This window comes from Gadus chalcogrammus, chromosome 3 (genome assembly GCF_026213295.1).
Source record: "Gadus chalcogrammus isolate NIFS_2021 chromosome 3, NIFS_Gcha_1.0, whole genome shotgun sequence".
Taxonomy (NCBI): Eukaryota; Metazoa; Chordata; class Actinopteri; order Gadiformes; family Gadidae; genus Gadus; species Gadus chalcogrammus.
Window position 1 is genome coordinate 15,462,675 of NC_079414.1, and position 24,211 is coordinate 15,486,885.

Here is a 24,211-nt window from a genome sequence, read left to right on the forward strand (position 1 = left end):
TGACTTCAGTTCGAACTGCCTGGCAAATGACATTAGCCTACTGAAATAATTATACATTTGAAGTTTATTTCACCCACATTACTTGATATTAGGAATAATCTTAAAGAGGTAGTCGACAAAAATGAGTTAGAAAATGTGGCGACAGCAGCAAATCAAATTACATTCAGGCAAGCGGTCAGACCCTCGGGGGTCAAGTGAGCGGTTCAAAACATCTCGTCCACGAGTGTGTGTTTGATTGTAATCGCTCCTGTCATGCCCTGATGTTATTTGGGCCCAGCCTCGGGGAGTTGTTCGTCATTGAGTCCTCCAGCACCGTCGGACAGCACTGAGGTATACAGCCGAGGACACACAAGGGCTAGCCGGGAACGCGTGGCACAAGGAGACCCCCTGATTGAATAACCGAGGTCTGGTAAGAGAACGTGTTACATCTTCAAATACAGCTGGGGTTGAGTTTGTAATCATTTGCGTTATTTGTGCGCTTGACTTTAATTCACACCGGACTTCAAGTTAACATTACACATGGATGTAATACTAGAAAGACTGTTTTACATAAGAAGTCCTCCTAAATTATTGTTATGTGAGCCGGTGACCGAAACAAGAATAGATGGGCTGGTTATTTACAGAAAGACTCAAGCACGTAAGTACCATGATCTCTTAAAGGACTTGGCGTTTTAAAGTTATGATTACAGCAATGATGCATGCAAATGCTGCTTTAAAGCAGCATCGTTTTATTTGCAACTCTTTTGTGGCAAAACCAACATAACATACAATATGCCCTATATAACATTAAAACACCTTACTCTGAAGATTCTAATTAACTGCAAGACAGTAAAGTTAACTTAACACATTATTTGCTTACTAACTCTCAACACCTCATTACTTCAAAGTATGTGTTCCTATTTGTTTACAGTAGGATTCCAATGTTATGGATTGGTATGCGTTTTACAAACAATTAAAATTAACTAATATATGGCATATCTACATTTAAAGCTACACTTAGCTTTTTGGATATAGACTATATGGGAAATAATTATTACTGATAAATAAATTGATTGATTGGTCCTACATGTTGGCAACATTTGAATTAAATATGATCCACAGTTAATACTTGACAATAACGCCCGGCCAAATTTAAGAAATTTGATTTCCATTTTCAAGAACATTAGCAAAGTATGTTTATTATAATTTTGAAGCAAAAAACATGAAAGACGCGAAGTTCAGCCACTGGATTGGAAATTGGTTAATACTGGACCAATGAAAATATGCTTGACCAAAAAAGGTGTAAAAGGTCAAAAAAGTTGGCACTGTTTTTATTTGGTTAGGCTCTTGTATTGTTATTTTTATTAGAGATGGGTTAGCAATAAGGGGAGGGGGGGACTGGTGAGCCAGGAGAAAGTAATCAATATGGGTAAATTCTGCATGAAAATGTCATACTTTATAGGGGCTTGCGTGCCCATGTTTGAATGCGGCCAAATATTGGTATCAAAAAGTTTCAGTCGAAGCATGGGAACATGGCAACTGACCAGGTTTTGTGATCACATCTATTTAAATCTTAAATCTTGGGAGAATTACTTTTCAAGCTATTTATTTAGCCACATAAGTGTATCATCTTTTTATTTGTTGTTAAATTGTATCTCAAATCTGATTCAAACTTATACAGTTAAACACATTTTATGAATTGTTATGTTTTCCTTGTTAATCACTTTGGATTGCAGTTGTGCGTGCCAGGCTGTATTAATGCAGTTTAATTTCTTGACAGGATATAAGCGGTGGTGTGAAAATGGTCGAGAAAGTGGGCCACATTAATGTCGCCATGCTGGACGACATAAGCCCCAAAAACGGACTGAAGGGTCCCACTTCAACCTTCAGCTCTACACCCTGTAGCGCCACCGTCAGCTTCCACAACATCCAGTACAAAGTCCAGCTGAAGAGCGGCTTCTTCTGCGTCGGGAAGAACAGCCGTGTTACCCGGGAGATACTGGTGGACCTCAAGTACGCTTTCCTCAAACCATTTTAACCTCCTCAACCCAACAGATACCCTAACCTTAACCTCGACTAACTATAACCTCCATAATTAACCGAAATCCTCTCCAACAACTTGAACCTCGTACAACCTTAACCTCCTCAAACCTCAACAAACTATAACCTCCTGAAGTGATTTTAACCTCCTCAACCCAATCCTTAACCTTGACAAACTATAACCTCCTCAGCTAACCGCAATCTCCTCCAACAACTTCAACCTCAAATTACCTTAACCTCCTCAAATGATTTTAACCTCCTCGATCAACCTTAACCTCAACCATCTATGACATCAAACCTTAACTTTAATCTCAAACCACTTTGTCCTCAATTCCTTGTAACATCCCTCTATACGTTCTCTTATCTTTACCCTCTCACGCTTTCTCTCTTAGTCATTTTTTCCAAAAACGTTTTGTATGGTCTTTAAGAGACCAAGAATAAAACGTAATGAGCAATTTTCTCTTCTTAGAAATGTTTTTTAATGATAATAATTATTGTGTAATATTTATCACTGTTTTTCTCCCTCCAACTTCAAATAGAACATCAATAATATTACAACAGAATAAAAAGTACTTCTTCAAATACAGATCCTGTTTCTAAACTGACGCATGAAAATTGACTATTTTCTTAAACATGTGTTAAACACGCCAGACATTTCCCATGAAAGAAGAAGGCATCTTTTCACTCTTGGACCACTTCCCGCCTTGGTGTTAATTATGTGATATTAAGCTTGGGTTCCTGCATATAATCTCTCGACACTAAATGATAGGGCCACCTGCCAGGCAGTCAAATTAAACATTGTGTCCTTTCCCCAAAATCTCTTCCATCTTTCCAATGTTTTTGTCGGAAACGTTTTTTGTGATGTATCAGCTTTAATGCTATTTTTGTTTTTAAATATATGTATTGTTGGACATTTAGACTATTTGATGTACATTGTAAATGCATGTATATTCTTATCACCATATTTTGGTTAATGTCAACTTATTCTGTATTAGGATATGATATGATTGGTTTGAACATGTTTTTTTAAATCCCATCCAAAATTTGGGAAGGAAGACAGGCTAGATGGTTAAAAGGGGGTTGGAATGAAGTTTAGCAAATAGGACAGCCGGTTGTAATAGTACCTGGGCCATATACACAGGGTATTGCCGGCATCATAATATTAATTATAATAATTGGTAAATGTTTCCTCTCGCAGTGGGGTCATGAGACCCGGGCTGAATGCCATACTGGGACCCACTGGGAGCGGGAAATCCTCGTAAGTACGACGCTGCTTTTTACAAACCAACGGTGCTGTTTACGAACATGGAAACGTGGTACCACTTTCATGGCTACCCCGATGTCATCCGCAGGTTCCTGGACATTCTGGCAGCCCGGAAGGATCCGGCGGGGCTGTCCGGAGAGGTTCTGATAGACGGAGTGCCTCAGCCGCCCAACTTCAAGTGTCTGTCAGGCTACGTGGTTCAGGTTGACTATTATTATAATTATACAGTATCTTGTGCATGTCAGTGTAAGCATTAAGACCATCAATATCATAATCGTTTTTATTTAATTTTTTTATGATTCACAAGTTAAACATAAATGGTTTATTTCTTGTATGATTGTTTTTTTGTTTGTTTTAAATGTGGTTGTAGAAATGTAAATATGGAATATAAACATGAACATTATTGTCGGTTGACACAAACAACTTGAGCCTAGCATGCAAGGACAACAGTAGCTCCCCTTGCTCACCACTCCGCCCCTTTTAAACCGCACCCCGCGCAGGACGATGTGGTGATGGGCACGCTCACGGTCAGGGAGAACCTGCGCTTCTCCGCAGCGCTGCGGCTGCCCAGCTCCGTCTCGCAGGCCGAGAAGGAGGCCCGGGTCTGCCAGCTGATCAGAGAGCTGGGGCTCACCAAGGTGGCTGACTCCAAGGTAACTCCCTCTCGCCGTTACTCCTAATATCATCTCAGTTCTCCGGCTCATGTCTGGGATCCTATTAATACAAATATAATTTAATCTAAACTCTCAATCTCCTATCTCCTTACTTTCTCCCAATGATGAAAAAATACCTATATTTTCCTTGACAACTAATATCTACTCTTCATCTCATCTCTCCCAATTTCATATCTCCTCATCTGTCTTCCTTTCATCCCTCCTCTCTTCTAATCTCATCGATCCTTGACTCATCTCCTAACCTCACCTGATCTGTCTTCATCTCATCCCTAATTCCCTCTCTCCTAATCCTCTCTATCCTTGACTCCTCTTATCGCCTCTGATATCCTTATCCCTCCTTATCCCCTAACCCAATCTCCTCCTTGTCTCCTCACCTCGTGTGTGTGTGTGTGTGTGTGTGTGTGTGTGTGTGTGTGTGTGTGTGTGTGTGTGTGTGTGTGTGTGTGTGTGTGTGTGTGTGTGTGTGTGTGTGTGTGTGTGTGTGTGTGTGTGTGTGTGTGTGTCAGGTGGGCACCCAGATGATCCGGGGGATATCAGGGGGGGAGAGGAAGAGGACCAACATTGGCATGGAGCTGATCATGGACCCGTCCGTGCTGTTCCTGGACGAGCCCACCACCGGCCTGGACGCCAGCACCGCCAACTCTGTCCTGCTGCTGCTCAAAAGGTCTTCACCAGGACCTCCCTCCGCCCTCCGGGAACGAGCAGTAAACATATGCAGATAGCATCCTTTCCCCTGCTTTAAGATAGGGTGTCACTTTTTTTGAGTGCAGGTATTCTGGGCTGTGGTCAGGATAGTGTAGGGGTGAGGGTTGTGGATGACATTCTTATGAATGACATGTATGCCACAATAAACAGAAAAGTGAACTGCTTTGGACAGAACCTCTGCTCAATGAAAAAAATGGTTCAAGAGTAAATATCTTTTGTGTATACCGGTACTGTATGCTATTTGAAAGACTTTATGTGAAATTTGCACTTAGCAGTTGTGTACCTAACTATAGGGCAGGATAGTGTAATGGACAAGTTCTGTGATTGAATACCAATGTCTGCAATCAACCAGCCGGATTCCTTGAACAAGAGGCCCTCACCTCTATCTGCTCCTTAATGACACAAGTTTAAAATTCACTGTAGGTCACTTTTGATAATCGAAACTGCTGAATGTTTGAAGTAAGGCATAACGTGCCAGCGTCTCATGTTGGTTTTGTCTTTGCAGAATGGCCAATCAGGGACGGACCATCGTCATGTCCATCCACCAGCCGCGCTTCTCCATCTACAAGCTGTTTGACACCCTGACCCTGCTGGTGGGAGGCAAGATGGTCTACCATGGACCCTCAATCGACACCTTGGACTACTTCACTAATATTGGTGATTCAATCCGCTATCTGAAACACCACATGACAACTTTAAGCACTTTATCATGGGGATGCATGACCTTTCATGGTTGTGGTCAAAATGTTTATTGGAGGCCAATGGGTTGCATAAGATGATGGGCTGACTGCTGTTCATCATGAAGTTTCATTCACCATAATAACATCTGTTCTCCCAGGCTACACATGTGAGCCTCACAACAACCCTGCAGACTTCTTCCTGGATGTGATCAATGGAGACTACCACGCTTCTACTCTGGCCACGATGCAAGGCACGGAAGGTAATTCATCACATTCACACATGCATATAGACACGCACTCACTAAAATACTTTTTCTTTCTTAACCACGAATGCATTACTGGTCAAAAAACATTGATGTTGATATGAATACTGATTTAAGATGATTGTTCACGTCTTTAAGTCCAATTTAATTTCTAACACAATCTTTCACTCAAAACGTAAAACTCTAGCCGTGAACACCATTCTCGTGGTCGTCGTTCACATTGTGTCTCCGTCCTAAGCCCTAGCTGGGATGGGGGGGGAACAGAATGCGCATGGCCACCAGGCGCCTAAGGCCCATGACAGTCACCCTTCTCCTCGTCTCCATCCCCCCCCCCCCCCCCCCCCTGCCTGTGTCTCCCTGTAGAGGTGGCGGTGGAGGACCTGCGCAGCTGCAGGCAGAGCGTGGAGGACCGCCTGGTGGAGGACTACCAGACCAGCAGCTGCTCCGCCGCCACGCGGGCTGAGCTGGAGCGCATAGTCCAGGGGAAGCACCGCAAGGCGCACTGCACGGCCGCTGCCGCCGCACGTACCGTCACCTACAACAGCTCCTTCTGCCACCAGCTCCACTGGGTCCTCAAGAGGACCTTCCGGAACCTCCTGCTAAACCCTCAGACCTCTGTGGCCCAGGTAAGGCTTCGGGATCGCTGGTGGTCCACCTCCCCCACCCCACCTGTGACCCCATCTTTAAGGTCTGATGGTTTAATATCTTTGTGCACCTGCACCTATCTTTTTCTAATATCATACCTGCGTAAGCGCTCAACATCTACCGGAATATCAATGTTCAAGTGACACTGCCAAGTGAAGTGTGCACATTGTGCCACACTTTGCTGCTACAACACGTTATCATTACCGCAGATGGTAAAGGTTTTGCCCCTGGCTGCAAATCCCTTTAGTCTGTTTTGTGGGACGCTCTTATGAGACCAAATTATAGAGTACAAAGAGGTTTTGTCCGTTTCTTTAATTTAGTGCCAAATCTCAGTAGTTTATGAGTGCTATCTCTTGTAGCTTATCTATTGGTAAACACAGATCCTGCATTGGGGATCCAGAGTCCAATCCAAAGGTTATGCTGTGTGTCACAAACTTGTTTTTTAATTTGATGTGTTTTGGATCCTTGAGCCAAGACTGAATGAATGGATGGCACTAACTGAAAAGATTGTTTTTCTTTCAAAACTTGTATTTTGTCAATGCTCCCGGTTTCCATGAGCAGTGCCAACACCTGGGAACCTATTCTGTTGCATGGAGATCAGAACCTTTTGTTAAAGAGATGAACATCCGAGAACATGGCACACCGGAGATCTGGTTGTTATGGGGAGACTAGGAAGGGGGAGTGTTGCAAGGAGGATCAGGGGGGGGGGGGGGTTAGCCTCATTAGCTTTCCTGTGGCGTTGAAGTACCGCCAAAAGTCTCCTCACTTTAGGCATTATTAACAGCTAATTGGCCCCAAATAAGAGTCTGAGTAATCCCGTTTGGGGGGGTCCGCGCCCCATTAATCGGCTTTGGTGACTGTTGTGACCCGGCCCTTGGCTGTTGAGTCCGGGGATCTGAAGTGATATCATATCAGCCCCATCAGAGGCCCCCAAGGCTGGGGGCCATCACATGACCGAGAGGGGGTGGCGGGGGGGGCCTCTTCCACATGAAGAGCTGAGGGGAATGAGGTTGAACCTTTTTGGCTTATTGCCCTGGGAACCGTGCAGGGACCCCCCCCACCCCCCACCCTGCCACTCAGTGAGGTCATGAGGTGCCTCGCTGGGATTAGAGACGCGTCCCCCCGCTCTCCTCTCGCCCCCCCGCCGGGCACGTCTGGCGGACGACTTCACCCTCCGCTGGGCAGCATCACACGACCCTGCCAAACCCCTGTGTCGCCTTGACCCCGTCAACTGATTAGGTCAGAGGTCGTCCCAGGTAGGATACCAAACCCGTTTCCCCCCCGCCCTGCCTCTACGAACGAAGCCATGGCATGTTGGTCAGCGGTCTTACAGAGCCAGTGAACCCAAAACCGTTTTCGTTTTTTTTGACGTGGTCATTTGTGCTAAATGATGGTAAACATGGAAAGCTATGACATTTTATCACTATTTCTGAAATAAGTCCCTGTTTAGAGAAAAATGGGGTAAGATCTATGGCTTGTAGTTTTTTGTTCCATTCTCCCCAAAACACAATGTGAACATTCTTCTTGTGACATCTGAGTGAATATTCCGAGGCACTCGGCCGTCACAAGCAGGGAGCGACGGCGGCGTGGTTTGTGTGGACGTGTGGGGCTCTGTCGGGGCAGCGGTTTGTGTGGACGTGTGGAGCTCTGTTGGGGTAGTGGTTGACTCCTGCGTCTGAGAGAAAGTTTTGCTTTTCGGACACGTATAGTAAAACGCTACAGTGTGTGGCGCCTTTCATACGCAGAACGATAACGAGCCTCCCTCTTTCCTAAATCTCTACCCCAAAACCCACTTTTCTTAAAGTCGAATTCCAGCTGAAACGGTAGGTTCAATGGCTATTTAAAGCCCTCGAGGCAATTTATGTTGGAGGCTTTTTTTGTCATATTTTTTGGAAACTCTCTTTACATCATGACCACAATCAATTTTAATAAAATGATCTGACAATACTGACTGTAATAAAATCGTTCAATCATTTATTTTGCCCGAATGAAATTATTGGATGGCGTTCCTGTCTTGTCTACATGCCTCCACGGTTGCGTGTGCTCACAGGCAATGCGTGTCCGTGCGTGTATTGCTATGCAGACCTATTGCTAAAGCTAGCAAGCTACTCACGTGTTTTGTGGAAGTCGCTTTGGAGGAAGGCCTGAGGGGAGGGGTGACATTTTTACAGTCGGATAGTTTCAAAGTTTCTTAGGAACTTTCCGAAACCGACGTGACCAAAGTTTCCTCTTCTCGCAGTTTGTTTCAAATTACATACCCTACCTTTAAATTATCATCTCACTTTCCACTCAAACTAAATAATGCCAATGTGTTGGTTTCACCATTTGTCTGATGAGCATCATCCACATAATGTCCTCGTCTGTGTGTCTCTGTGTGTCTGACCAGGTGGGAGTCAGCCTCTTCCTGGCACTCATCGTAGGGGCCATTTTCTTTGGGGTCAAGAACGATCAGAGTGGCATCCAGAACAGGTGGGAAACGCTATATATCTGTGTATTTTTTCGAAACTTTATTGTTTCGCCATTTCAGGGTTTTGAGAATATTGATGTGGTTTTGACATTTTGTGGATTATCTCTTCCTGGGTTTCGAACTTGTTAGCAATGTTAACAGAAAACATTTTGTTGCGGCTTGTTTTAATCATTATGCTTCGTTGTGCGTTTGTATTGATCCCCTTCCTCCCCAGGTTTCCAGGTCTTTAAATGTAAATATAAATTCCAGCATCACTAATCCTCTTAGCACCGCTTTGATCAGTACCCTCGGGCACAACCTGGTACCCAGACTAGTCACTAGCCAACAGAGCCCAACATTTTCCCTTCAGAGTTCTTACTCTTACTACTTCTCTTCCCCCTTCCTCCCTCCATGATTTAGTCTCAATAAATCTCCACGATACTGACCTTAAATACTCGTCGAGAGTTCAACTGATTCCAATGTGTTCAGCTTATACACGCACCTAACGTGCTTGTCCTTTGTATGCAAAGGTCAGAGCGCATGCAGGTGTCAAAACATGCATCCCTTCACAGACTTGTGTTGCAGTGAGGTCAGCGGGTCCTCCGCAGTGTGGTGGTGAAACCATCAAATATATTGAATGGCAAACAATAAAAAGTCAACCATGATCCGATTTCATAATTTGAGTCCCAATGCACGTGTGCTGCTTATATTTGCAGAAAAATGCAAAAAACACATCGACCCATCATTTGTTGAAACCTTCTGATGAAGCCTTCCCTTGTTGAGCAGCCGCCCCTGTGACCTCTGACCTGTGTCCTCGTGCAGGATGGGCGCTCTGTTCTTCATCACCACCAACCAGTGTTTCAGCAGCGTCTCGGCCGCGGAGCTCTTCATCTCAGAGAGGAAGCTCTTCTTGTATGTTTGCTTGTTTTCGATCTGTAAAGTATAACTACATGTCGTCATTTATTTTGCCATTATTGTGAAAAATAATTGTACGTATTGTTCCTATTATTATAATTCATATCATTGAATGAATCCAATAGGCACGAGTACATCAGCGGATACTACAGAGTCTCCGTGTACTTCCTGTCCAAGGTCCTGTCGGACATCTTCGTCCTGCGCACCATCCCCGCGGCCATCTTCAGCGTCGTCTCCTACTTCATGATCGGTACCGTCTCTTTACCTCTCTCGTTATTTACTATACACTTGGCAGTCACTGAGCAGACACTCAACCAAAGGGACTTCTTTCATGAGAAACCCATTGAGGAAGAATCGTCACTAATAATGGTGATGAATAACAGATTAAAACACTTCTATGTAATATATATATATATATATATATATATATATATATATATATATATATATATATATATATATAGTATAATATACAATAGTATAATATACAAAAATGTAATGCAGGGCTGCAGGTCTCGGTGGAGGCGTTCTTCATCTTCATGCTGACGGTGACCCTGGTGTCGTACACGGCCACCTCCATGACCATGGCCATCTCGGCCGACCAGAGTGTGGTGGCACTGGCCAACCTCTTCATCACCATCTCCTTCGTCTTCATGATGGTGAGATGAGGACGATGAAGATGGATGTACTTTGGAGGAAGGGAGTTGGGATTTGAGGCAGTTGGTGTTGAAATGTTCCTTTATTTTGTGTGTGCCATGGTTGCCTTAATTTGTGTGTGTGTCTGTCTCTGTTGGGCTGTCTGTCGGCCTCTTTTTCTCTCCGTCTCTCTCTCTGTCGGTGTGGAGGATTTGGCTCGCTATGTTTTATTGCATTGTTTATTTTTGTGTGTGCTGTGGTTGCTAATCACTTGAGTGTTGTTGTCTGGTAGATCTTCTCAGGGCTGCTGGTGAACCTGCCCAGCATCATGGACTGGCTGGCCTGGCTGAAGTACTTCAGCATACCCCGTTATGGCCTGGCGGTGAGTCACTGATACAATAACACGAATTTAGGCCTCTGCACATTTATCAGACAAATGACTGCTGTGTGACCAAAATCGCTCTGCACCGATTTTGCAACACAGTGATTTTGCTCTGCGGTGATTATGCCCTGTATTCTATACCAATACATTAGCTTTTCCAGAAAGTCTGTGGCATGATAAATATCAGCACAATGGTAATCCACCACTGGTACAGGTTGAACCAGATGCCTTCTATAAAAAAAATGTTGCCAACCAATTTGACCGTTTTAGACATTTAATGTCTTCATCTCAACAGCTTTATTTAAATCTGACCATGTCAAATTGTATTTTAATTTTACATGGTGGTGAATCACCGGTATTAGGCTAGATTGTTTGTGAAACAAAATTGTTTTTCTGGCACCTATTCAACCTTGGATAAAATGATCTTGCATCCACATGAAAATGGTCTGCAGCTAGCTTTGGACACTATCCAATCGCATAGAAATCTTTTGAATAACGCAGAATCATTGAATTTCAAAGGCTTCTCATGGACTCATTAATTTGTTATCTGCAGCTTTTCAATGCAAAACACTTAAAAGAGTTTATATCAAAAGATTTTCTTTGTTTATCTTTGCAACTTTCCCGTGGGGGTCCTTCGGGTAAGATTTGATCTACTTTATATGTGGGATTTGTTACTGCAGCCTTCACATGGGTATGGCCTATATTTTCAATCCTTGGTTGTTAGCAAGTGCGGCTTGTGTACAATGTGGCCTATATTCTTGTAATTACGGTAAAGAGTATCCATGTGCTCTCTCTCTCTACAGGCCCTCCAGATCAATGAGTTTGTGGGTCTGCGGTTCTGCGACACTCAAGACATCTGGACCACCAACTCCTCCTCTCCTGGGAATCACAGCAGCCCCCCCGCTGGGCAAGTGTGAGTGTTGCTCTACGGAAATTAAATGGGAATGAATTCATGATATAATTATGATATTATAATTATGTGCTTTTTCCTCCCAGAAATAGTGTGAGGGAAGGTTTGAAAGAAAAAATCAATGTCAACCAAAATGTAAATATTGTTGTAGAAATGTAATCTCAAGGAAGGGGATCAGGTCACTGCCAAATAAATTATAGTTATTTAGAACTTTATTCAAGCAATACAAAAGCCGAGTTGGTCTGCAGAACACCTGCCTTTCGAGCTTCAGCACACCGTTTTCGTATGCTCGCTGCTGTGATTCCTCCATAATCTCCAGCGCAGGGTTGTTATCAAACAATGCCCATACATGGTTTCACAATCAACCAACTTCCGTTGTTTTCGTTATTCTGGGATTTTCTTTTACCATATCATCATCTCATTTATCAATTTCCTCGTCTGAACATTCTCTAACTTTGTGTCAGGCCCTGTCATGCATGTGTCATTTACATATCTTGTTGTTAAAGCCCTGAAGACAACTGTACAGTCTCTTCACACCAGGGGTGTAATCTGTCCCTGAACAAACCGTATAGATGCTTTGTTTATCTGAATCTCTCCGGCTGATCCTGCTTTGAGTCACCTAAGTCCCCAGGCCTGAATATTAGTACACACTGGTGGCATAGAACATAGGACGACTTTTCTAAGAACCAAGTCTCTTCAGTAGACTGTGTTTTCTCCACTCTTGTGTCATTTCATATTGCATATGAGGCAAGATATTGATTTCAATCCTTCTCAGGGTAATGTCAAATTCTCCCAGAATTTCAAATCAAATGACAAGCCATTTAAATGATAAGCATTTTTTTAAATGTTTGAATTCAATTTAATAGCATTAATTTCCAAATTTCCTCCTTTCGCCAAATTCCAAATCTGCTGTAGTTTTCATGCCATTGCTAATTCGGTACACACATTACCACTGAAAGATTATTATTCCTTTGTTCACGGTGACAAAAGCTGATGATCCCTAATCCTGGTAGGGTATTATGGTTTTAGTCACCCTCCAACCTCTCTGAATTGGCCTCTCCCGGTTTGACTTGAGTTATTGTAGTTTATCAAACTTGCTTTTTGGGATACACAAATCGAACTTCTTACAGGGTTTCATATTAAAGTTAATGTTGTTAATGCTAGTGTGTGGGCCTAACAGGCCAGAGCTACTGGGTTCCTCGATGTTGGTACTACCTGTAGGCATTCTTGAGCAAGAAAGCCGAACCTACACCTGTTCCTTATTACCTTTCTTCACTGTGTGTGCTGCTTTGGACAAAAGTGTATAAAGAGTAATCAAGTTTGTTTAGCCTTTTCCAGCAACATGCATTACCTCCTACCAACTCTACATTGATATGAGTTATGTTGAATCTTTTATGAAAGTCACTTTTTTTAGTGGTGGTAACATGTCTAAGTGCTGCATTGCGTTGTTGCAGGTGCACTGGGGAGCAGCAACTGGACTACCTGGGCATCAAGTACAGCCACTGGGGCATGTGGGAAAACCACCTGGCTTTGACGGTCATGATGGCCATCTTCCTTATCATTGCCTATCTCAAACTCAGATTCATCAAGAAATTCACCTAAAAGTGTCCTTGTGGTAGAGTAGAAGTGGCAGTTAGCCAACAGTCTCTTCCAAATCTCTTTCCCCTTAGGAAACATGCCTATATGCTGCACTTGTTTAGATCCTTTTTTATATGTGAAGAATACCTGAATTGTTCTGTTTTGTTCTTTAAATGTTTTTGCATTGTTCTCTAAATTGTTAAAGTATGTTATGGTCACAGAAAAGTCAAAGTATTAGTTGTTTGAATGACATCTGCTGCAGTTTAGTAGCCATTTCGATGGTTCTTGATTATCATTTTGTATGTGAAGTTTGTTAAACTGTTTTTTTAAATCATGTAGATGTTTATACCCTTGTTCTTAAATGTGTCAAGGATTTTATAATCAGTATTAAAATTCCTCACTGCCAAGTATTCAACCACTTATAATCTAGTGGATGCCTTTCTTACATTCGGAAATTACCATCTATATGACATTTGACATATTCTAGTCTAGTGGCCTTCCACAACAGTAGGTAAATACAATATATAGATAACCAGTCTTTTAAAGTCGAGTAGATTGCCTTCTCTTACAGTAGGGAAATTGAATCTATACAACAGAAAAACAATTAAGTGTAGCATTAGATGAATGTTATAACACTTTATTTTGAAAAAGGAATGTATACAAATCAAGCTACAATAATAAGGCCCATTAGGCCTGCACTTACAAAATAAAAGCATGGGGTTCCCATGAACACTAGATGCACTCCAAATTGAAGTTTGTTTCAAGTTACAATATGTATCATAAACTGAAGTGGTGGATAATACAAATACAATGTGATTAGATATGACAAAGTTCCACAATCTATGTTAACAATACAATAAGACACCAAAATAAGCAATTAATTAAATCCTCGCTTGATATTTGGAAAGTTAAAAATGGTATAATAAGCCATTTTATCTAATAAGTCGTAACTGCATAGGTTTTGACTGAAATTATCTTGTAGGATGGAGGATTTGATCAACTATTCAAATGTAATACACTTATTTCCCTTTATCGTTTGGTCAAATCTTACAATTGGTATACATCAATAATAAAAAAGTAAGTCAGCTTTTTTTAAATAAAGGCTGTTAAAGCAAATTAAACACTTAAAATTTAACACATAAGCTTGCAGGCTAGGGAAATTGTATAAACTGTTCTACATTTGCATTTAATACTACAATGGTTATGCTTAATCATTTGGTAAAATGTTACAATGGATATACAACAATAAGGCATTCAGTTTTTTTAAATAAAAGCTATTAAAGTAAATTAAGTAAAATGTGATATTGCATCAACTGGCCTTCCATTTTTGCATTTAATACTGAAATGGCTTCACCTTATAGGCATTTTATAACAAGTATCTTGTTTTGCTTTTCTCAAGAAAAATAATATCAAGATAATTTTTGACTATGTCCTTTGGGCGTACCTCATAATACACATCATTCACAGCTCAATATTTCACCCACTGTCAAAGTCTTTTATATGGCTATATAAAATACACGTGATTGCAAGAAAAAAAGCCAAGAATAAACCTTTGATAATCCCTTTGGCTGCTCCGATGAGCAGGAACAATGACGATGGTAGAGACATTTCAGGGAAGAAGAGCGAGAGAGAGGGATAGGACTCTTTGCTAAAACGCATTCCAAAACAGTTCCAAAATGGTCGCCACAGGTCTTCAAATATGGCCGCTCCCGTTGGCGGCAGCTTCTGTGCCGTCGAGCGAGAGCGATGAGGGCGGGCGGGGCCTGGGGGTGACGGTCTGGGGGTGGCCCACCTGGGAGACCGTGTCGTTGGACTCCCATCGCTCCAGCTCCTCCCTGACCAGCCTCTCCATCTGCTCCCTGTGAACCTCCGAGTCACGGCCCATCCTCTCGTCCTATTTGCCGCGAGGGGGTTAGACGGAGAGATCAGGGTTCATCCTGAAGGTTTAGAACCTAAAGCACTTCATGACATGTGTAAAGAATTGATGTAGTCTGTGTAGTCTGTTTATTCTGGTGTGACCGAAGATGTTACATGTTACATGTTAAAGAGACGGGACGGATCAGTTTACCCTACACTTAAAATACATCTACAAGAAAATAAACACGTACACAAACATCATGATACAGTGGTGAACAAAATCTAAGCGAGCCCACTACCAACGTAATGATTTGTTTAATAAAGTGTTGTGTTTGTGTCTGTGTGTTGAGCATGAACAGAATGTTAGTTTAGCTCCGGGCCCTCACCTCCATGACCCCGTCCAGGAGCTTCCCCAGCACATCCTTCCTCTTGGTCTTGGCCCGCTCCATGGCCTCCAGCTTCACGATCACCGCGTCGATCTTGGACACGATGCTGCCGATGGAGTGCTCCATCCTGTCCACGCGTCTCACCAGCCTGAGCCCGCGGAGAGGCAGTGTGTGTGTTAGTCCTCCTTGTTCTAAGTCATATTGTATGCGAGGTCCGTCATGAAGAAACAATGACAATTTGGGCAGAATGTAACACTATTGTGTTTTCCAACAGCAAATGGTTGATCTCTTCATAGGCTGTAGGTTACTCGTTTAGTCAATCATGTAATATTGGAGGTCCATTTCTCTGACCAGTTAAAGCTCAAGTTGATATTTATTGATCTGGAAGGTGGTATATTTGTGGTATATACTGCACAGTGAATGGATTCAGAAACATTCAGAAAATGTGGGCATTGCCTTTGTACAATTATAAATGATCTCTGAGAGCATCATTGTGTTTTCAAACTACAAGGTCAGGAGTGAGACATTTTAATGGAATATAGCTTTTTCTAATAGTTACAGCATACTGTGTTTTGGTCCGTTTGAAATCCTTACACTTGAAACTCTTCATAGGCCACTCCCCCCGAGCTGCTCCCACGGCGACGAGAGCTGTGGCCGCTGTCTTCGTCATCGTCTTCCTCTGAGTCTTCCTGGGTCCGGGGGAAGCTCCTCCCACTAGTGGGTCTCGCTAGCGAATTGGGTTCAATATCCAAGTCCTCCTAAGTGTATGGGGAACAACACAATGATCATCTGCGGGTTTACATACGAGTTCTACCCAGTGGTTATTGATCAATCTACAAATGGCCCCTCAGGAAGGAATTCTAAGTAGAAAAAAAAAAAGAGATGATCTCTCACTCTCTCTTTCTCCAAGTCGTCTCTCATTTGCTGATGCTCGTGCTCCGTCAACTGCTGGTCCCCGTCATGATCATACTTGGCGAAGATCGCTTGGATCTCCGCATCCGTATGCCCCTTTCTGTGCGTGGAGGAATGAAGGAGGATACTTTAGTCGTTTAGCAGACACGATTGTCAGCAGCAACTCACATGGAATGGGTCATTTAGTAGCAGGGGAAGGGGTTTGGCCAGCTTTCTCTAGGATGCCTAAAGGTACACTAGGGAAATCGGGGGATCAAACCCAGTACCTTTTGGCTAGGAGTCACGTGCCCTAGCGACAACGCTATCCTGCAACCAAGAACAAGTCGGTCAGGTTGTGGTCACCCTTTCAGATCCTGTCGGAGCTCATCGAAGTTCATCTTTCCTCCAGCTTGACGCAGGCTTTCGGAGATGTCGTCCACAGCTGTCTTTTTCAGCCTGAGACGCATCAAGGCCTTGTTACAACCCTGGGAGGAACCGGGCAGAGGGCCAGAGTACGAATAGTTAATTTCGTCAGGTAAACCTTGGGCTCTGGTAAGAAGATCGTCACCAACGCCTCGATTTCACACTCCTATAAAGTAACCTGGAAGGGGAGGAGGGGGTTTACCTTCTTAATGAGATCAGTCATCTCCATCTCCGTCCTCTGCTGGGACATGTCTGCTTTCACCTCTGAGTATGTGTCGTTGATGATGGCCAAGAACATATTCTGGAGTGAAGATAACGCAATTATAATGAAGCTATAATCGAATAAATCGAAATAAAGGTTAATTTAAGGATTTAGCCTGTTTTTTAAGAACCCAGGATAATTGTTAGCATTGTCTCTGTTGAGATGTAAAGCAACTATGCGTTTTGTTCAACTCGCCTCCTTCCTGTAGACCCGTTTCAAAATTGGGCATGGACAAGATTCTGTGAGAATGCGCAGTTGGGAGTAATCACAGAATCAAAACTTTTGGTTCGGCATAATTGTGGAAAGCTTCCTAGTCAATTGATACCTAGCCAACCTCCAAATCTCTGAACGTATCTACTCCTCGAGGGGTGAATTGAATGAATGACAAATGCATGTTTTTATAAAAAATGAAAATGCTTTGAGACAAATAGAGAACATTGTGTACCCACCATAAGGATGAAGAAGATGAAAAAGATGAAGGTGGTAAAGTAGACTGGTCCCAGGATAGGGTTAGTCTCCTCTATCTCAGAGAACTCAAAGTCTCCCAGGATGATGCGGAACTGGGTAAAACTACACGGACAAACAAGGCAAACATAAAAAACCTATACAGCCTTTTGGCAAGAGGATATATATTGCAGTGGACGAAATTTTGTGGATGCCTCTGTCCGCTTATACAATAGCCCCTAATACAATAATGTGGATGCAATCGTGAACCCTAGTAGAAGAAAAGAGAACACAGCCAAATAAGCGACAAAATCAGCGTAGTTGTACATACATGCTGTTCTTGAAAGAGCTGAAGTCGTTGACCTGGGTGCCGAACACCAGGTAGGCCAGCTGCGCGTAAGCCAGGAATATGATGAAGAACATGATGGCGAAGCCCACCAGATCTTTGGCACAGCGGGACATGGTGCTGGACAGCTGGCTCATGGTCTTGTTCACGTTGATGAACTTGAAGAGCTGAGAAAGACAAATAAGCACCATAGTAATGAAATTCACAGACCTGCCTAGCTCCTGAAGTGCAGTAGGCCTCCCTAGCTTCAGAGAAGTCTAAAGACCCATCTCTTCTGAAGACCCATCTCTTCTGAAGACCCATCTCTTCTGAAGACCCATCTCTTCTGAAGACCCATCTCTTCTGAAGACCCATCTCTTCTGAAGACCCATCACTGGTTCTGAAGACCCATCACTTGTTCTGAAGACCCATCTCTTCTGAAGACCCATCACTGGTTCTGAAGACCCATCACTTCTGAAGAGTGAAGACCATCACTTCTGAAGAGCCATCTCTTCTGAAGACCCATCTCTTCTGAAGACCCATCTCTTCTGAAGACCCATCTCTTCTGAAGAGCCATCTCTTCTGAAGACCCATCTCTTCTGAAGACCCATCTCTTCTAAAGACCCATCTCTTCTGAAGACCCATCTCTTCTGAAGACCCATCACTGGTTCTGAAGACCCATCACTTGTTCTGAAGACCCATCTCTTCTGAAGACCCATCACTGGTTCTGAAGACCCATCACTTCTGAAGAGTGAAGACCCATCTCTTCTGAAGACCCATCTCTTCTGAAGACCCATTTCTTCTGAAGACCCATTTCTTCTGAAGATCCATCAATTGTGAGGAGTGAGGACCCATCCCTTCAAGGAACATTCCATCCACTGACTTGTGTAAAGCTTTGTTATAGGCTGAGAAGGACCGGAGTCTACTGTCAAATTTGATCTTCCTGTATGTCTTATCGTGTGCAGGCTTCTGAGATCTGAGGCCCACCTTGACCCAGGAGAAGAAGACGATCACAGCCGCCACGTGGTTGAACTGGACCTGGAGATCGGCCAAGGATCTGAAGCTGGGGTGAGCGTCGTGATTCTCTATCAGGCCTCCGAGAAGGTTGCTCACCATGGACGTCCTGGTGATGTTCATTATGATAGCAACCACACTCAGCTGAAATAGAAATACAACATGAGGAAAAGTTATGAATTATGACACTGTAGTTGTTACAGGCAACGGCAAGTAAGATATGAATTACAGAACATGAGGATTATATTTTCCCTGCAGTCTGAATTATGATTCAATATCAAAAGTTGGTCTCAACTACTTTTAATAACAAAAGATTAAATTGTTTTAAGATTCAGGTTCAACTTCTTCTTCTCAACTTCTATCATTAATCGATGCCTTGAATACAGGAGACCTCCCTCAAAGAGACGACTCGTTGCTGGGGCTCACCAGGATCATAAGTACATCCATACAGTTCCACAGGTTCTTGAAGTAGTGCAGACGGTGGATGCGGATCTCCAGCACCTCCTCCACCACGTAGTACAAGATGAAGATGCAGAACGCCACCTCACAAACCCCGACAAAGTAGTCCCAGCTCGATGTATATCTGATCAGGCGCACTGTTTGAAACTGCCATGAAGGGACGACCCCACCGGTGGCAGGGAATTCTACCAAAAGCCTGAACATATCAAGAAGAAAGCGGATTAACGACACACAGCCTACTTATCACAAAATTGCGTATTTTACCTACTACTAATATAGTAGGTAAAAGAATGGTAATAACACATTTTGACTGATCTTGATTATTATTATTTGGATAAATGGTTAACCTCTGTGTTAGGATTATACCGGCGATACATGGCAAATTAGGTCAACTAGCATCCTAGCACATGTGACATGCGACACACATCATTCAAAAGTGTTGTTTCTCCTCCTTGGACATCCAACCGGCACTGAGAGCCAGTGACATTTGGACAAAAGGGAGACTTTCTTTCAGCACCAGCTACCAAATCCAGGCCTACGATTGAGGGGCTTCGACCTGTTCAGATGCTAATCAATAAACACAGCGAAACGATATTGATTATGGCTACCATGCACAGGTTCACTTAACAACCAGTGTGTATTTGAGAATATATTTGTTTATTTTCAATCTCTATTAGGTTTTCTATTGAATTACACATTGAGCAGCAAATTTCCCGCCATTTTCTAATGGCCTAGAATGTCCTAACTGGGTAAAAATCCTACCTGGCAATACAGAAGAGGTTGATGTTTCCATTGTAGACAGAGAAGTCGAGAAAGACGGCTCTTGTGCCTCGGTCCAGCCAGAGGTTGTCTTTGAGGAGAGCCAGCTGAAGGGCAGACTCCTCTCTGGTGCGGGAAAGGTCTTGGTAATAACCCCCCCCTCCATACGTAGACACCTGGCCCCAGTACCCACTCCCATTCAGCCGGCCCTCATCTGTATGCATCCACCTGTAAACACAGCGAAGAGAAGATGACCATTTAGACAGCTGGAGTTGTTTAATATAATACAAAAAATACAATACGTTACAACATTAATTAGAGGGTATTGAATTTGTTGTGAATCTGGCTTTTTGAATAGAACAGTGAAGAGAAAGTGGGTTGAAAAAGACAGGAAATGAGATGTAGCATGAGACTGCGTGTCGGAATTTAACCTGGGTTGCTACATGTTAAATTGCCGGTGGATATTAAACTAGCTGTTGAGCCACCAGGCTACATGTTACTCTTTCGATCAAATGTAGGATTTAAACACTGAATTTATTTATTTTTAAAAACCAACACTTCAAAATGTGTAAAGCTTCAACGCACGCCGTTCCGTTGTTGGGCCCAAAGGGGTTGGTGTCCTCGTTGCTGGGGGTGTAGATGTTGAAGCACTCCTGCACCTCCTTCCGGAGGTCCCGGTGAATGATGCAGGACTGGTTGTGCACCTTCACCTGTCGGAGACGAGGCACCCCGAGGAGCAGGTTCTCATAGTAGATGAGACTCTGGTTGTCTGGGAGACTCTTGTTGTTGTACCACACCTCCCAGTACATGCCATTCAGGAAAGGCCCCTCTGTGAACTGTTGGCAAGAAAGTTGGAAGCATTTTGTTAGAATATACAGAAATGGTATTTAGATTCATTTTGAGTGAGGGCAGGACAGTGTAGTGGTTTGAATGTTTGACTCCCAGAGCAAATGTGCTGGGAGTTGGATGGGACAGGTCTACCTTCCAGAAGTCTTCCATGGTGGACAGACTTCTAAAGGTGGCATGGTTCCCAGTAGACAGCGGTGTGTCGAGGAAGAGCTGAGACATAACTTTGGTGTAGTAGTACATGTTGGTGCTCACCATCCCATAGGTCACTGTGGAAGAGATAATCATCCATAAACACAGCGAAATGCAAGCAATGGACATGCAAATGTTCACTAAACAATCAATATAAAGCTACAGCTAGCTTGGTTGTGGATTTGCTGATATTCTGCTGTAATACCTGAATGTCGCATCTGGATGAATTAAGTGTTATCTTATCTTCCAGAAATAGATTTAAATATACTAGTCATGTATTTTATGTATTTGTTTATTTTCTATCTGAATTGTTATTTCTAATACTACACATTAGGTCATAAAAACCATCCAATGTTCCCCTTTTTTTCCCTTGGCTAACATAAAAAAAGAAATAGGAAAAAGTCATAAGCCAGTCATTTCCTGATCCACCCTAAACCTCATGCTGGCACCGTCCGTAGGAGCCTCAAAAGACTGGAGAAACTTCACCAATAGTCTTTCAATACACACCACTGAAAAGGTTTTTTTCAGTAAAACACTTAGCTATTGCTTCTTTTTTGCACAGTAGGCAACTTGGAGTGGTAACATGCCTGGCAAGTTCGTTTTTCAGCTTCTGAATAACTCATTTAGATGTAGAGAAAGTCACTTTTTTTTATGGTCACCAATATAGTAGCTTGACTGTTCTTGAAACATTAGGTCATAACAGACTTCGACTGTGGTGCCTGAATACTTTGCCATCACTTTTTTTATTGTACCAAGTAGTATGAGATATTTAACAGGCACCATTTGCATGATATCAGTGTTTACTTACAGATGCAGGTAATGATGAGAAAGCTGAAGTAGGTTAGCATTTCCCTCAGTAAGTTTCTCAGGTATCTTTCTCTGCTGCTGTCACTGTCTTCCATCAGATCTGTACCCCACAAAACTGCAACAAATAATAATAATAATAATAATAATAATAATAATAATAATAATAATAATAATGCACTATTATTATAATTAACATGTTTTAAATAGTAATGCAATGGTGTTCTTTATATCAGTTGGTAGGTTAGCTAAAGTGAATCCAAGAGGTAGCCTACTCACTTCTGATTTTCTGGAGTATCTGTTTCATACAGCTCCGGTGTTCGTGCTTGTCTTTCCGCTGGGTATCCGCTGTGGATGAGGGGTACAGTCCACCGCGCTGGTTGTGGCCGCTGCCCCCGACCCCGGTGAAGCTACCTACGCCGCTGCTACAACTACTGCTCGAGGCTGTAGAAACAGATCTCCTACCCGGACTCGCTGGCGGCCAGTTAGCCTCCATGATCTCCTCTTCGGGTTCGAATCCCGGGTTATCCCGACTCCAGGCTTGCCGCGAAGGCGGAGACGGCGCACCAATGATTCCTCCCAAGCCCAAGTCCTGATGCTGGATATTCTCCATCTCGATCTCCAACTTTGAGTCCAATCTGTGCGGCGCGGAGCCGCTAGGTGTGCCCGCGGGGTTCCTGCCAGTTTGAGATTGTTGTGATCTCACTCGAGTCGACGCCATGGATAAGTGTCCTTATAGGGCACCGACCAACCTCAAAAATAAGATGGCTTTAATCCCGACGACAGTCTAGCCTATAGTTAAAGTAGCCTGCATTTCTCGCATTATGAAGGAAACGCATCCAGAAAACCGTCCAAACTTTCTGAGAACACGTCCAAAATATAAATGTTGACAAATTATTTCGGAGATGCTCAAGACTAAAGGCTACATTGTTGCCAACAATAAACTACTCACAAAACTAATTCAAACAAATCAATAGTTAAAAGAAGAAAGTAAAAAAAAGTGTCCAAGACCTGGCCACAGAGTTTGGTAGGCTATAACTTGACGTCGGGCTATAAACTAAAAGTCTGCAGAAGCAAAACGCGCCATCCTAATTTGCCCAGGTTCTTCCGTCCCGTTAAACTTGGACCGTTATAAAGTGTCGCGGCTGGGGAAATGTCTTGTTTATGTAATGCAAGTAAAACGCGTTCCTCGTCTGGAGCCAGCCATCTTGTTCCTGGCTGTTCCTAGCAGAAAACCCAGATTCTGATTTGCTGAGGAATCCGGTTACATTATAGGTCATGGCGTCATAGATCTCAACATGGGACATTGGACAAACTTTTATTAACCTTGACTTATGTAGGTCTATATCGTCTCAATTACGCGGGTTCAATGAAGATTCACTTAATAAAGTTCGGTGTGGGCTTTCAATACAATTCATAACTTATGAAAGACAAAGTTTTTGTATTTCTTATTTCCTTTAATCTAAGGTATATAAACCCAAGGATTTTTGTACCAAGCATTTTATTTTAGTTAAAAAAAAATTGCAACGAACAATTGCCTAAGAATTGTAAAAAAAAGAGAGGATACGTGGGTTTGTAATTACATAACCACATCTGTTTGATTCTTCGGCTGCCGTAGCAACAAGTGAATAGGCCGGCATGATGCGCGGGTGTCTGCCTCTGGTGTCTGACCCATGGATGCGCTGTGTTATGTGTCTGACATTAGAAAACAAAACAAAAAGGCTATAATACTATCGTATAATATTAAGATAATATCTAATAAAACGTATATTATGATGGTTATTAGTCATTATCTCTAGTTCTAATTATGACTATGTAAATGTTTTATTATAGCCTACTAGTCTACATTCGTGTTTTTTTATGAAAAGTAGAGAAAACTCTTGAGTTGGTCGATTTTTATGTTATGGAGAAAATCATTTGACCATTCGGCGGTGCTCAATGGAGCTGTGCTCGATAGACTTCTAAACAAGAAGCGCATTGCTATTGACAGAACATTTAGTGGCAATGCATAACAAGCAAGTTTTTCGCAACGTTTTGTGCTGCATCATTCAGTCAAAGGCTGGACTGAAACAAATCCCCATCAAATTTGCTTTCAAACCACAGCGTTTTCACACCGGCTGAACAATCGAAACAGTGTAGGCCGATTTTCAAGAGTTAGTCTGGTGAAACTCTGTACTTCTGTTCTATGCTATAATAATTCTGTTTTATTTTCTGTGCCTTAAAATGCTTTATACCACACATAAAATGATGTTTATAATAAGTTTCAGGAATCAATAAACTGGAACTTGAGTTCCATATTTCATATAAATGTTGCAACTGTCAAGGCATTTAAATCTGGAAATATTCACGACATTCGTGAGCGAGGGTCGGAAGGGTCCTGAGCGCTGCAAATGAGAACCGGTAGGTTTAACAAGTGGAAACTCCAAGTTGCC

The 24,211-nt window shown here is 42.8% G+C and overlaps 2 protein-coding genes across 4 annotated transcripts; one reads left to right on the forward strand and one right to left on the reverse strand.

The window, feature by feature from the left end:
* The first annotated feature begins 98 nt into the window (after positions 1–98).
* On the forward strand, positions 99–13,837 carry LOC130379422 (broad substrate specificity ATP-binding cassette transporter ABCG2-like). 2 transcript variants are annotated; one of them, XM_056586235.1, is made up of 16 exons: positions 99–404; positions 1,760–1,992; positions 3,218–3,277; positions 3,372–3,486; positions 3,784–3,936; positions 4,464–4,621; positions 5,168–5,319; positions 5,501–5,602; positions 5,969–6,231; positions 8,637–8,719; positions 9,519–9,608; positions 9,737–9,861; positions 10,116–10,270; positions 10,540–10,629; positions 11,433–11,542; positions 12,994–13,837. In XM_056586235.1, exons 2-16 carry the CDS (start codon positions 1,781–1,783, stop codon positions 13,139–13,141), a joined length of 2,016 nt encoding a protein of 671 aa, XP_056442210.1. In that variant the 5' UTR covers positions 99–404; positions 1,760–1,780; the 3' UTR covers positions 13,142–13,837. The 2 variants fall into 2 exon arrangements, with proteins under 2 accessions (XP_056442210.1, XP_056442209.1); XM_056586234.1 differs by having other exon boundaries at positions 101–409.
* Positions 13,714–23,025, reverse strand: pkd2 (polycystic kidney disease 2). Of its 2 annotated transcripts, none has more exons than XM_056586233.1 (15): positions 22,059–23,025; positions 21,784–21,897; positions 20,919–21,052; positions 20,523–20,773; positions 19,941–20,165; positions 19,146–19,374; positions 18,693–18,863; positions 17,712–17,893; positions 17,386–17,506; positions 16,877–16,975; positions 16,615–16,736; positions 16,255–16,372; positions 15,955–16,115; positions 15,361–15,508; positions 13,714–15,011 (listed from the first exon to the last, which is right to left on the reverse strand). In XM_056586233.1, exons 1-15 carry the CDS (start codon positions 22,498–22,500, stop codon positions 14,811–14,813), a joined length of 2,718 nt encoding a protein of 905 aa, XP_056442208.1. In that variant the 5' UTR covers positions 22,501–23,025; the 3' UTR covers positions 13,714–14,810. The 2 variants fall into 2 exon arrangements, with proteins under 2 accessions (XP_056442208.1, XP_056442207.1); XM_056586232.1 differs by having other exon boundaries at positions 15,955–16,118.
* Between the last annotated feature and the right edge of the window lie 1,186 nt (positions 23,026–24,211).

Bases quoted from the DNA above. Each gene is read 5' to 3' on its own strand.
- pkd2 (XM_056586232.1), bottom strand. From the start codon at position 22,500: ATGGCGTCGACTCGAGTGAGATCACAACAATCTCAAACTGGCAGGAAC. The intron at 15,509-15,954 runs GTAAGGATTTCA...CCGCGGGCTCAG, and splicing joins GCCTATGAAGAGTTTCAAGT to GCTGGTGAGACGCGTGGACA. The intron at 15,012-15,360 runs GTGAGGGCCCGG...CGCGGCAAATAG, and splicing joins TCCTGGACGGGGTCATGGAG to GACGAGAGGATGGGCCGTGA.
- LOC130379422 (XM_056586235.1), top strand. From the start codon at position 1,781: ATGGTCGAGAAAGTGGGCCACATTAATGTCGCCATGCTGGACGACATA. The intron at 3,278-3,371 runs GTAAGTACGACG...TGTCATCCGCAG, and splicing joins ACTGGGAGCGGGAAATCCTC to GTTCCTGGACATTCTGGCAG. The intron at 9,609-9,736 runs GTATGTTTGCTT...TGAATCCAATAG, and splicing joins TCAGAGAGGAAGCTCTTCTT to GCACGAGTACATCAGCGGAT.